The 14,492-nt window shown below is 41.8% G+C and overlaps 1 protein-coding gene across 2 annotated transcripts in view; it reads left to right on the top strand.

The window, feature by feature from the left end:
* LOC105485657 (SMU1 DNA replication regulator and spliceosomal factor) overlaps positions 1–11,546 on the top strand; it is a 35,380-nt gene extending 23,834 nt beyond the window's left edge. For both annotated transcript variants that reach the window (XM_011747990.3, XM_011747989.3), the window contains exons 11-12: positions 4,863–5,015; positions 5,737–11,546. In XM_011747990.3, coding sequence (XP_011746292.1) covers positions 4,863–5,015; positions 5,737–5,835 — 252 coding nt within the window. In that variant the 3' untranslated portion in view covers positions 5,836–11,546. The remainder of the gene's footprint in view (positions 1–4,862; positions 5,016–5,736) is intronic.
* The last annotated feature ends 2,946 nt before the right edge of the window (positions 11,547–14,492 follow it).

The following is a 14,492-nucleotide window of genomic DNA, read 5'->3' as shown; positions in this document are numbered from 1 at the left end:
ACCCTTGCACAGGACCTGTGGGCCATTCCCAAATCAGCACATCCTGGTCCAGGCCCACCCTCCCAATAACCAAATTTGGGTTCCTTTCTCTGTCTGTAAAAAGACTGGGGTAATACAAGTGGCCAAGAGTAGCTTTTTTGGATTTATTTGTAGCTCTGTAAACTATCTCTTTGGTATTTCAAAAGTGATCTCCTTTCCCCTGGGTGTTTGTATATTAAGCATTTTCATTCTTTGGATAAATGAAGCTCCTATCTGTCTTTAAGCCTCCTTCAGAACCTCACTGAAGATTTTAAGATAACAATGTTTGTCTGAGTTAGGGGGATACAGTGTAGTACGGATTACCAACTCAGGACATCTCCTAGCTACCACGCTCTAAAATGGAACACTAATAGGAGAAAGGCAGCAGTGTCCTCAGTGTATTTTTAGTCAGAAAACCTGCAAGGTTCTCAAGGAATCTCACTTTTGTGGACTGTGAGGTAGCACTGGGGGCGTCAGAAGCATCAAGTTTGAGGACTCAAGTCCTAGGTATGTATGGTAGTGCTACTGGATTATTGGCCTGGACACTTGGGGATCTTGCTGACCATAGAGAAGACCCAGGGGCTGGTGTATAGTACTGTCTTTCCATTCTTTGAGTTCTATAACTGATGGAGTAGTAGTTCAGAATCCATAGCTGAGATGGCTGGTCTGCAGTATCTTTTGGGCCACTGCATAGTAGCTACAGCTGTCCAGTACCTCTGCTGAGCACACTTCATAGTTCTGTGCTTGACTTTTAAAAATACTTTATTTTGAAAAAATAATTTTAGATTCACATAGAAGCTGCAAAAGTAGTACAGAAGAGTTCCATGTTTCCCTCTCTCAAATTCTTCCAAGGATAACATCTTATATAATGATAATACAGTGATCATATATAGGAAATTGACATTGGTACAGTTATTAACTCTATTACAGATCTTATTTAGATTTAACCAGTTTTGGTTAAATCTAAGATTTAACATGCATTTTTTTTTTTTTTTTTTTAAAGCAGGGATATAATCGTTCTGTAACGTTTCATTACATGTATAGAGTCATGTAACCACCATTACAATCAGGATACAGAACTGGTTTTTTGTTTGTTTGTTTGTTTGTTTTTGAGATGAAGTTTTGCTCTTGTTGCCCAGACTGGAGTGCAATGGCGTGATCTCGGCTCGACCTCCGCCTCCCGGGTTCAAGCGATTCTCCTGCCTCAGCCTCCCGAGTAGCTGGGATTTCTAGTAGAGACGGGTTCACTCCAAGTTGGTCAGGCTGGTCTCGAACTCCTGATCTCAGGTGATCCGCCTGCCTCCACGTCCGAACGTGCTGGGATTACAGGTGTGAGCCACCGTGCCCGGCCAGGATACAGAAATGTTTTATCATTCCCAAAGAAACTCTCACGCTACATCTTTATACTTACATCTTCCCCATAACCCTAGCCCCTGGCAACTACTGATCAGTTTTCCATTGTCATAATTTGTTGTTTTTTAAAAAACAGACTTTTAAGAGCAGTTTTAGGTTAACAGCAAAATTGAGCAGAAAATACGGAGGGTGCCCATATTTCCTCTGTCCCTCCCACCGGAACAGCCTTCCCCACTATCAGTATCTCGTGCCAGAGTGGTATGTTTGTTACAGCTTATGAACGTGCATTTGGTACATCATTAACACACAAAGGCTATAGTTTACATTAGGATTCATTCTTGGTGGTGTATGTTCTGTAGGTTTGGACAAATGTATTATGGCAGGTGTCTACCATTAGAGAATTGTACAGAGTAGTTTCACTTCCAAGAAATTCTCTATGCCCTTTCTATCCTTCCTCCCTCCCCACTAACTTCTGGCAACCACTGATCTTTTTCTGTCTCCATAGTTTTGCCTTTTCTAGGAAGTCATGTAGTCGGAAACATAAAATATGTAACTTTTTCATTTTGGCTTTTAATAATATGCATTTTTCTCCTTGTTTTTTCATGGTTTGATAGCTTATTTTTTATTTACTTTTTTTGAGACGGAGTCTCACCCTCTCCCCCAGGCTGGAGTGCAGTGGCGCAATCTCAGCTCACTGCATCCTCTGGCCCCCAGGTTCAAGTGATTCTCCTGCCTCAGCCTCCTGAGTAGCTGGGATTACAGGCACCTGCCACTGCGCCCTGCTAATTTTTGTATTTTTAGTAGAGACGGGGTTTCACCATCTTGGCCAGGCTTGTCTTGAACTCCTGACCTCATGATCCACCCACCTCGGCTTCCCAAAGTGCTGAGATTACAGGCATAAGTCACCATGCCCGGCTTTTTTTTTTTTAAATGCTGAATAACATTTATTTATCCAGTCATCTACTGAAGGACTTCCAAGTTTTGGCAATTATGAGTAAAGCTGCTATAAACATCCATGTGCAGATTTTTGTGTTAATATGTTTTCTCTTTCTTTGGGTAAATGCTAAGTAGTGTGATTACTGGATTGTATGGTAAAGTATGTTTAGTTGTAAGAAACTATTAAACTGTTCCAAAATGGATGTATCATTTTGTATTGTCACCCTTGGTGAATGAGAGTTCCTGTTACTGCACATCCTCACCAGCACTGGGTGTGGTCAGTGTTCTGGATGTTGGCCATTCTAATAGGTGTGTAGTGGTATCTCATTTTAATTTGCATTTCCCTAATGAAATGTGGAAATCTTTTCGTGTGCTCATTTGTCATCTGTATACTTCTGGTGAAGTGTCTGTTTCAGGTATTTGACTCACTTTTCAATTGGGTTGTTTTCTTGCTGTTGAATTTTAAGAGTTCTTTATATGTTTTGGATAATAGTTCTTTATCAAATCTAGTTTTTACAGATATTTTCTCCCCATCCGTGGCTTGTCTTTTCATTTTCTTCCTTTTTTTTTTTTTTTGAGACGGAGTCTCGCTCTGTCACCCAGGCTGGAGTGCAGTGGCCGGATCTCAGCTCACTGCAAGCTCCGCCTCCCGGGTTCACGCCATTCTCCTGCCTCAGCCTCCCGAGTAGCTGGGACTACAGGCGCCTGCCACCTCACCCGGCTAAGTTTTTGTATTTTTAGTAGAGACGGGGTTTCACTGTGTTACCCAGGATGGTCTCGATCTCCTGACCTCGTGATCCGCCCATCTCGGCCTCCCAAAGTGCTGGGATTACAGGCTTGAGCCACCGCGCCCGGCCTTTTTTTTTTTTTTTTTTGAGGCAGAGTCTTGCTCCATTGCCCAGGCTGGAGTGCAGTGGCATGGTCATAGCTCACTGCATCCTTGAGCTCCTGGGCTCAAGAAATCTTCCTGCCTAAGCCTTCTAAGTGGCTGGGAGTACAGGCATGTGCCACAATGCCCGACTTTGTGTGTGTGTGTGTGTGTGGAAATGGGGTCTTGCCATGTTGCTGAGGCTGGTCTCAAACTCCTGGCCTCAAGTGATCCTCCCGCCTTAGCCTCCCAAAGTGCTGGGATTACAGGCATGAGCCACTGCATCTGGCTTCATTTTCTTGACAGTGGCTTTTACAGAGCAGAAGTGTTTAATTTTAATGAAATCTAGCTTATCAGTTATTTCATGGATCGTGTCTTTGGAATTGTATCTAAAAAGTCATCAAACTCAAGATCGTCTAGATTTTCTTTTTTGTTATCCTCTAAGAGTTTTATATACAATTTTGAGTTTTACATTTAGGTCTGTGATCCATTTTGAGTTAATTTTTGTGAAGACTGTAAGGTCTTTATTTTATTGTGTCTAGATTCATTTTCTTGCATATAAATGTCCAGTCATGGCATGTCTTGTTGAAAACACTATCTTTTCTTTATTACATTGCTTTTGCTTCTTTGTCAAAAATCAGTTGAGTGTATTTCTGGGCTTTGTATTTTGTTCCATTGATCTGTTCTTTTACCAATACCACACTGTCTGGATTACTATAGCTTTGTGTAAATCTTGAAGTTGGTTATTGTGAGCCCTCCAACTTTGTCCTTCTCTTTCAATATTGAGTTCACTATTCTGGGTCTTTTGCCTCTTTGTGTAAGCTTTAGAATTGGGTTGTCAATATCCACAAAATACTTTGCTGGGATTTTGATTGGGATTGTGTGAAATCTATAGATTAAGTTGGGAAGAACTGACGTCTTTACCATATTGAGTCTTCCAATTCATGAACATAGACTATCTCTCTGTTTAGTTCTTTGATATCATTCATCAGAATTTTGTAATTTTCCTCATTTAAATATTGTATGTATTTTGGTAGATTTATACCTAAGTATTTTCACTTTGGGGCTGCTAATGTAAATGGTATCATGTTTTAAATTCAAGTTAATTCCAATCCCTAACCCTTGGCAATCACTGATCTGTTTTCCATTATTATAATTTTGTCATTTTGAAAATGGTATAGAAATGGAAGCATATAGTATGTAGACTTTTCGGATTGGTTTCTCTCAGCTTGGTTTATGATGATTTTAATGTTGTATCAATAGAGCAAGCAAAGTCTTAGAGACAAAGTATCATCCTGCATGGGGAAAGCTTCTCATTCTGTTAGAGGAAACTGGGGAGCAGACATCCAGAAAGCTTTGAGAACTACTGGTATATTGATTTAGAAAATTGTTTTATGTATGGCAATGAAATTTGCTTAAGGGTAATATGTCTCTTTAGGGCATGATTGGTGATGTGGGATGTATGAATTCTAAATTTTTGTCTGCCATTTAGTTTAGATTACTTATCTATTGAATATTTCCCAGGCATGGGGAGTTAGCACATGCTGAACAGGATTGGAGATCTAATTACAAATGATAGTAAACCAAAGTGCAAAATAACAACGTAAAAATGTCACTTGAAAAGGCTGCACATGGTTGAGCTGCTACTAATCCTGATGTTTTTGTCTTGGGGTGTGGTGTGATCTAGATTGTCAGAAGCTTCAGTTCTGGTAAAAGAGAAGGTGGGGACTTTGTTTGCTGTGCCCTCTCTCCCCGTGGTGAATGGATCTACTGTGTAGGGGAGGACTTTGTGCTCTACTGTTTCAGTACGGTCACTGGCAAACTGGAGAGAACTTTGACAGTGAGTATTACTTACTAAGTTCATCTAAAGAAATATGGTAAGACTTGTGTCTTTCTGAACTCTGAAGTATGTGCCTTTTCCAGACTACTATCAATGTGACCCTCAGTATAAAAAACATTGTTTTAAAACATTTAGCTCCATGTTAAATTCAAGAAGTAAAATTAATGTCAGCTGCTATGATGATCCCCAAATCTCAGTGGCTTAACACTAAACAAGTTTATTTTTTATTTTATTTTATTTTATTTTATTTTATTTTGAGAAGGAGTCTCACTCTGTCACCTGGGCTGGAATGCAGTGGTGTGATCTCAGCTCACTACAACCTCTGCCTCCTGGAGTCAAGTGATTCTCCTGCCTCAGCCTCCCGAGTAACTGGGACTACAGGCACATGCCACCACTTCTGGCTAATTTTTTGTATCTTTAGTGGAAACGGGGTTTCACCATCTTGGCCAGGCTGGTCTTGAACTCCTGATCTCAAGTGATCCACCTGCCTCCGCCTCCCAAAGTACTGGGATTACAGACATGAGCCACTGCACCCAGCCTAAAGTTTATTTCTTATTATGTCACAATGTGATGTGAGTTGGAAAACCTTCCTCCATCTTTCTCCTATGCCATTTGGAATATCAGGCCTTGATCTCTTTCCCTTCCACCCAGCTCTGGAAGCGTCATCAGAGTGATTTATTGCAGATCTGTACACCCTAACCCTGTGCTTTACGTGTTCCAGGTGCACGAGAAGGATGTGATTGGTATTGCACATCACCCTCATCAGAACCTGATTGCTACCTACAGTGAAGATGGACTCCTAAAGCTCTGGAAACCATAATTCAACTTTCCTTTTTAAATCAGTGAAAGCACATACTTAAATGAAGGCATAGTCATGTAATGTGCTTTTTTTTTCTTTCTTTTTTTTTTTTGGCTCACTTTCCTAAGCAAATAGGTTGTCTGAATTAGTCACAAGAATAATTTTGTGAAAATTCATGTTTAAGTAGCAAGTATCCCTTCCTTTTTTTAATATATTTTTAAGGTACTAGTTTATCTTCTAACTGGTGCAGTCACTTAATGTTTTCATTAATCTTATACCTGGAGAGTGAAATACCGATATTTCTAGAAAAAAATTCTACTCCTTTGATTATTTGAAATGCTGATTAAAATGTCCCTCCTATAGTAAAATTTGTAAATAAGGAACTATATCATATTCAGTAGCTGTATTCTGTTCCATCTTTTTTTTTTTTTTTAAGATGGAGTTTTGCTTGTTGCCCAGGCTGGAGTGCAGCGGCACGATATTGGTTCACTGCAACCTCCGCCTCCCAGGTTCAAGCGATTCTCCTGCCTCAGCCTCCTGAGTAGCTGGGACTATAGGTGTGTGATACCATGCCTGGCTAATTTTTTTGTATTTTTAGTGAGATGGGATTTCACCGTGTTGGCCAGGCTGGTCTCACACTCCTGACCTCAAGTGATCCAACCGCCTTGGCCTCCCAAAGTGCTGAGATCACAGGCATGAGCCACCATGCCCAGCCCATCTTTTTTTTTTTGAAGATGTTAATAAACTTTATACCTTTCTGGAGACTTTGTTCTAAAATGTAAATAAATGCTCATCTAGTTAACATATTTACTTAGAATTTGGGAGGAGGAGTGACATTATTATCCCCGAATCTCAAGTATAGCAGAAGTGAATTCCTGGGATAGTAGGATAGACTAACATGTAAAAAGGCCAGGTGATGCATAGGTTCTCATTTCACTGCCCTCAGCTTTCCTCTCCTTCTGAGCTGTGCCTTCTCACATGTTCAATCAACTCCAGGGAATATTGTCTCCATCTTCTGAATAGAACTAGTTGCAGGATCCGTTACAAGAATTCAGAGTTTTGTCATCTCCCCTTTGTACGTTGTAGGGGATGGTTTGGCATTGGAAATGTGCTGTTGTTTCAAAGAAAAATTAGCAAAAGTACTTGAGATTTAGAAAAGTCTCCTTTGTAATGTGCATCATTACCAGTTAGCTAAAGAAAAACATGTAAAAGTCAACAAAACCCTTGAAAATATTTTGCATATGGATGTCTGTTTCATGTTTCAACTAAAGATGTATAGAGCACCTCTGATGATGAGGAAGATACTGTGCTAGGCACTACTTTCAAGAATGTGAGTTCTTGTTTCCACAGGCCTTTTGTGCCCCCTTTTAAATGTTAGCATTTATTAGGTACAAACTAATGGGGAAGGTTTTTTTAAAGTTTTGCAGTCTTGTAATTTACTTTTTTTATTTTATTTTATTTATTTATTTTTTTTTTTGAGACGGAGTCTCACGCTGTTGCCCAGGCTGGAGTGCAGTGGCGCGATCTCGGCTCACTGCAAGCTCCGCCTCCCGGGTTCACGCCATTCTCCTGCCTCAGCCTCCTGAGTAGCTAGGACTACAGGCGCCCGCCACCGCGCCCGGCTAATTTTTTGTATTTTTAGTAGAGACGGGGTTTCACTGTGGTCTCGATCTCCTGACCTTGTGATCCGCCCGCCTCGGCCTCCCAAAGTGCTGGGATTACAGGCTTGAGCCACCGCGCCCGGCCATTTACTTTTTTTAAAAATTTATTTTATTTTTTTGAGATGGAGTCTTGCTCTGTTGCCCAGGTTGGAGTGCAATGGTGCCCTCTCAGCTCACTGCAACCTCCACTTCCCAGGTTCAAGCGATTCTTGATACTATCCGAGTAGCTGGGAATACAGGCACATGCCACCATGCCTGGCTAATTTTTATATTTTTAGGTGGGGGGGGGGGAGTTTCACCATGTTGGTCAGGCTGGTCTTGAACTCCTGACCTCAGGTGATCTGCCTGCCTCGGCCTCCCAAAGTGCTGGGATTACAGGCATGAACCACCGCGCCCAGCCTTGTAATTTACCTTTGATTGTGACTTGAAATGCAGTATGATCCTATGTGGGGCACGTAGTAATGTTCAGTGTTTGCTGAATTAATTCTGAGCAACACTAAGAAATCCCTCTTTCCCAGTCATATTCTGTAACACATTTCCCATTTGCCACAAAACCTGCAGCTTTTTGGCCCAGGTAATGTCATTTGCTGCCATTTTGATGATTTTAAAATGGTCGTGGGAGTTGAACATAGTCATGAATTCAGGATTCCTGAGAATGTAGACAGCCATCCCAGTGGAAAGAAACGTTCACTTAAGTAAGAGAAGTTGGTTAGAAAGAGGAAACATTTTATGCTAAAAAAATTTTTTTAAAGTCTTTGAGAAGAATTTTTGATTTAGTTTTGACCTCATGAAGCTGGTAGTTATGCATAGTTTGTACCACCGTTTATGAAGATAGAGAATCTAGTCAGCACGTGTTGGTTTATTCTAGGAATTTTTATGGAACACTTCTGTTGCTGGCACCAAGTGCTGAATATGGTTTAAAAAAAGACTCGCCTAAACATAGGGAAGAAGAGCATATTAAAAGGAGTAACTAAAACTGATAAAAGCTCAAGTCACCTTTCTGATGATGAGAGGCGGGGCACTTAACGCGAAAGGGTTGGGAAAGGCTTCCTGGAGGGACTGGGAGGCGATCTAAGCACAGGGAACCTTCCCGGGGACTGCAGTGTGGCATAGCGGCAAGGTATGTGCTGGGCGAATGATAGGTGTCTTGGGAGACAAGGCAAACAGAGCTGGATTAGGAGCCATTAAGTATATATTTTTCTTTTTAAATAAAATAATGCACTGGGTGAACATGTAAACGCTAAGTTGAAAATCTGCCTTTCCCAGGTAACCCTTGTTAATCTTTCTACAACTTCATTTCGTACAAACCTGAAAAATAGTGTTTTTGTCTTTAAATGGGCACACGCTCCTTAACACTGCTGGGCGCCCAGGCTTTCTGAAGCCCCATGCGGCCGTCCCTCCAGCACTGAAGGCTGGGACAGCCCAGCTCCCCTCTAGCGCCCGCACAGCCAGACCGCGGCGGGGACGGGCGGCGCACGCGCGGGGCCGCCGCCCACGGCCGGATCTGGGGCGCCGCCGCTCCGGGTGGGCGCCAGGCAGGAGTCCTATCTTGGGTCCAGGGCCGGTAGAGCCCCTTACCGGGGGTAGGGAGACCGCGCACCCGCCAGAGCCAAGTGTCAGGGCCTGCAGACGTCGGGTGAAGCCACTGTTAAAAAATTGGCGGTCACATCGTGGTAAGGGCGGGTGGCAGCAGCTAAGCGAAGGGGAGTCGGCTGCCGGGAATCAGTGCGCACTTCCTTCTGAATTGGGCGTGTGCAGTCCGTTCCTAGGGAAGTGCTCTGCTGCAGCCACCAGATTTGACGGATGCTGCTCTCCAGCTCTTAACATAGAAGCTAAACTGGCGTTAAAATTCCATGAGCATAAGGACATTTGTCCTATCCCCCATTCAGCTGTTGAATTAATGACTGGAAAACATTGCGCGGAGGTTTTTCGGGGTGATATGGTTTATTTTTTAAACAGCAAATGGTATAAATCTCAGATACAATTCAGTATCTTCTTCACCAGTTTTTTTTCAGCTTGTATTATTAGTACCACTAACAGCGTCTGTTGAGCCCTTCATTGCTATGTAAGCAGCCATATTTAATTCTCAGAACAATGTAATGAGGGTGCGCAAATACACATCATGAAACAGGTTTCCAGACGTGAGGGACCTAACTCATTCCAACTTGCATGAAGCTCGTATTGAAAACCAGATGTGACTCCAAAGCTAGGTTTCTTTTCTCTCTTGCCTCACTCTTAATATTGCTTAAGTTTCTCCTCAATCTTTAGGTTTGGGCAGGGGCAAAGAATACATGGGTTGTTCTTCCACATTCTGCAAAAACATTTCCCTAAGCAGAGCACAGGTAGTGAGATGAGTAGAGAACCGAATTACAAGATTCTGGATGTCAGTCTTTGCTGTCACTTCTTTGGCTTGTGCTAGAACAGTGGTTCTTAAAGTGTCACCTGATAAATTGTTTGAAAGACACATTCTAAGGTCCTGTCCCAGACCTACAGAATCAGAAACTGGTGGTGGGGACCCAGCAAGCATGCTCAAATTTGAGAACAGGTAGACTACAGGGTAGTTTCCGCATATACAAAAGGTGTTTTAATTCTTGCTGTCAGTCTCAGAAGGTTCATGCTGAGATAACCAAATTTAAATGATAAAGGTGCAAGACTGTCTCTTAAAATCACATTTTTTCAAATTGCCATAGCTTGCTAGTGTTCTCATTCACTGTGCTCTTAAAGCTTCATTTTCCACTATTTTAAGAGAAGAAATTGCTATGAAGTGTATGTCCAAGTTAGGAAGTTCCCTGGACTGAGCTTGTTTAAAACTTGCAATAGGCCAGGTGCAGTGGCTCAAGCCTGTAATCCCAGCACTTTGGGAGGCCGAGGTGGGCGGATCATGAGGTCAGGAGTTCGAGACCAGCCTGGTCAACATGGTAACACCCCGTCTCTACTAAAAGATACAAAATTCGCTGGGCATGGTGGCTCACGCCTATAGTCCCAGCTACCTAGGAGGCTGAGGCAGAATAGCTGGAACCTGGGAGGCAGAGGTTGCAGTGAGCTGAGATTATGCCACTGCACTCCAGCCTGGGTGACAGAGCGAGACTTGGCTTAAAAAAAAAAAAAAAAGAAAAAAAATCAACAAAAAAAAACTTGCAATAGCAGGGGCTGCCCATTACTTAACCTTCCGCAGCAATTTTAACAGTGGTATTCTGTTCCAGTGGTTAATATTAAATCTATGTGTCAGTATTGGTGGCTTTCAACCTTGGCTGCGCATAATCATTTTGATGCTTAGGCTACACCTAGCCAAGTTATACAGAACCCCTGGAGGGTGGGACCTGATCAGTGTTTTAATGTTTCCCGGGTAATTCCAATGGTAGCCAAGGTTGAGAACCAGTACCACATGTACAAAAAAGTTGAGAAGCTAATTTCATGTACAGAAAATTTGCCACTGTTCCAAGAGCACTCTCAAGGGACATAATTGGCCTCTATTCCTATTCTCTACAAGTATGAACGGGCAGGAGAAGCATCACAGAGAAAGCAGAGTTAGTGCTGGAACTTGTATTTTTGTGATGTCCTTGGTTGTTTTAAGGGGCTTTGTTTTTTCATAGGTTCTCCCTCATTACGTTGTTCTGAGAATTAAATATGGCTGCTTACATAGTAATAAAGGGCTCAACAGAGGCTGTTAGTGGTAATAATACAAGCTGAAAAACTACACAAACCTATCAGTTTCTGCCTCTTCAGGATATAACTATTAGGTTAGTGCAAAAGTAATTGTGGTTTTTGCCATTAAAAGTAATGGCACATTACTTTTGCACCAACCGACCTAATATGACTTTGTGTTCTTAGGATTTTTAATTGTAAAATATATAACAAAATTCCCAAACAATTGTGCAATTCAGTGGCATTATTTACAATGTTATGCAACCACTATTGTATTTCCAAAATGTTATCACCCTAAACAGAAGCCCTGTAACATTGTCAATTAACTTCTCCTTCCCCTCCCCTGAGCCTTTGGTACTGTTCTGCCTCAATGCATTTGCCGTTTAGTTCATGTAAGTGAAATTATACAATATTTGTCCTTTTGTATCTGGTTTATTTCATTTAGCATGTTTTAAAGGTTCATCCACATATCAAACAGGAATGTGCTTCATATTTGGGGAAACTGTAAAAAGTATTCCTTTTAATGACTGTATATTTCACAGTATATTGTACACATTAACCATTTGTTGGTGGACACTCAGGTTTCTACTTTGGACTGTTGAGAATGCTGCAGTAAACACCATACAAGTATGAGCACTTTTTTTTTTTCTGAGACGGAGTCTCACTCGTCACCCAGGCTGGAGTGCAGTGATGCAATCTTGGCTCACTGCAACCTCCACCGCCTGGGTTCAAGCGGTTCTCCGGCCTCAGCCTCCCAAGTAGCTGGGATTACAGGTGCCCACCACCACACCCGGCTAATTTTTGTCTTTTTAGTGGAGATGGGGTTTCACCATGTTGGCCAGGCTGGTCTTCAACTCCTGACCTTAGGTGATCCGCCTGCCTAGGCTGCCCGAAGTGCTGACATTACAGGTATAAGACACCGCACCAGCCCTCCATTCTTTAATTCCTTTTGTATAGTCATCCCTCAGTATCCATGGGGGTACTGGTTCCAGGACTTTCCATGGATACCAGAATCTGAGGACACTCAAGTCCCTGACATAAAACGGCATGGTTATTTGTATATAACCTACACATCCTGCATAATTTAGCCATCTAGCTCTAGGTTAACTTGTAATACCTAATACAATGTAAATACTATGTAAACAGCTGTTATACTGTATTGTTTAGGGAGTAAGTCTGTACATGGTCAGGAACAATTTTTCCCAATTGTTTTTGATCCAAGGTTGACTAAATCCAAGGATGTGAAACCCAGAAAGGAGGGCCAGCTCTGGGTCATGTGGTAATTCCATGTTTAGCTTTTTTTTTCTACTGCAACTGCAACGTTTTACATTACCACCAACAAAGTACAGAGAGTTCCAATTTCTCCATATTCTATTTTCCATTTTTTGGATCAGCACTATCCTAGTAGGTATGAAGTAGTATCTGGTTTTTATGTGCATTTCCTTTATGACTGACAAATGCCGAAAACGTCGTGAGATTTGCAAAAAATTTTAAGTGTCCTATAAACAATGCTTTTTCTTCTTTTTTTGAGACAGTCCTGCTGTCACCCAGGCTGGAGTGCAATGGCATCATCTTGGTTCACTGCAACCTCCTGACCTGGGTTCGAGCAATTCTGCCTCAGCCTCCCGAGTAGCTGTGACTACAGGTGAGTGCTACTGGCTAACTTTTGTACCTTTAGTAAAGTACACCACGTTTTCACCAAGGTGGCCAGGCTAGTCTCAAACTCCTGACCTCAGGTGATCTGCCTGCCCTGTTCTCCCAAAGTGCTGGGATCACAGGTATAAGCCACCGTGCCCAGCCCTAAACGATGCTCTTAAATGTATTAAAACACAGGTTAAGAAATTTTTAGAATTTAGGCCGGGCGCGGTGGCTCAAGCCTGTAATCCCAGCACTTTGGGAGGCCGAGACGGGCAGATCATGAGGTCAGGAGATCGAGACCATCCTGGCTAACACGGTGAAACCCCGTCTCTACTAAAAAATACAAAAAACTAGCCGGGCGAGGTGGCGGGCGTCTGTAGTCCCAGCTACTTGGGAGGCTGAGGCAGGAGAATGGCGTGAACCCGGGAGGCGGGGCTTGCAGTGAGCTGAGATCGCGCCACTGCACTCCAGCCTGGGCGACAGAGCGAGACTCCGTCTCCAAAAAAAAAAAAAAAAAATTTTAGAGTTTATACATAAAGCCAGTGAAAACTGAAATCTGTCACAAGCACTTTTCTGAACACTGGTCAGTTATACTTTCCTGAACGTCTCTAACTTTAGGGTAGCTGTGGCTGTCTGGCACAGACTAAAAGGAAGTTGACAAACACGGATGGGTTGGGAACCTTACTTTTTAAACACAAAGTTCTCCTTCTTAAGCTTGTATTCTTTATGAGAACTTGTTCTCTCATGCTCACTCCAATGTATGCATAGTTTTCTAAGTCCCCTTCTTCTTGGCTCATTACCCAGTCCTCCACTTTTACTCTCCATCCTATTTAATATTAAATATTTAACTATAGTTCAATAGTATTTTTGCATCACTCATTCAGACTAGCTAAAATCAAGTTATGTATCTTAAAAGCCAAAACTTGATGATCTGTGGGGAAAAAAAAGCCTGTAGTGACACACATTGGAGATGCTTTGTAATTAGTATATTAAGGAGACAATACATTTCAAGAATTGCTTAAATTCTGATACCGATTTAAGCATGTGAACATATGAGACTTTTAAACATACAATTAAAGCTATTCATCATAATTTGCTATACTACCAACATTACTTTGGAGCATAAGTCAAATGGTTTAAAGTAATCCTGTAACATACCTAAAGAACACCTTCCTATATTATGCATGCAAATTACTTCTCCACGTAAAGATCTTTTCACTTTAATTTCTACATTACCCAGCTCTGAAGTCACTACTCGGGCTTATGGTCCACAGACAAGGAGGGGGGCAAATGGCCAGGACTGGTCAAGATATATATGGATATATATATATATATATGAATGGCACAGCAGAAGGAAACACAATTCTGGAAGTGCAAGCCTTCAAGAAGCAGCATATTATGATAAACCCCTCCTACAGAAAGGTATCATTTTTATCACTGATACCACAGGATAAATTATATATTACGCCATCTTCAAGTAACAGTTGAGGCAATAGAATAAATGCAAAGGCATTACAATGAATCCCACTTAATACAAAGAACTATACAGACCAACACTTCTCTACAAATTTTTTTTTTCCTCATTGCCAGTTAAATACAGAGTTTTACTTTCATAGCTTAACAATGAAGGGTCATACACTGAAGCCAACACATATACCTAGCATTTCAGTCTAAGCTTGTCCACGTACATAGCTGAAGTCAATTACAAGGTTTGGCCTAGAAATGCTAGGGGAA

The sequence above is a fragment of the Macaca nemestrina genome, chromosome 14 (assembly GCF_043159975.1).
Source record: "Macaca nemestrina isolate mMacNem1 chromosome 14, mMacNem.hap1, whole genome shotgun sequence".
Taxonomy (NCBI): domain Eukaryota; kingdom Metazoa; phylum Chordata; class Mammalia; order Primates; family Cercopithecidae; genus Macaca; species Macaca nemestrina.
The sequence above is the reverse complement of the archived record's forward strand: the minus strand, read 5'-3'. Positions and strand labels throughout refer to the sequence as shown.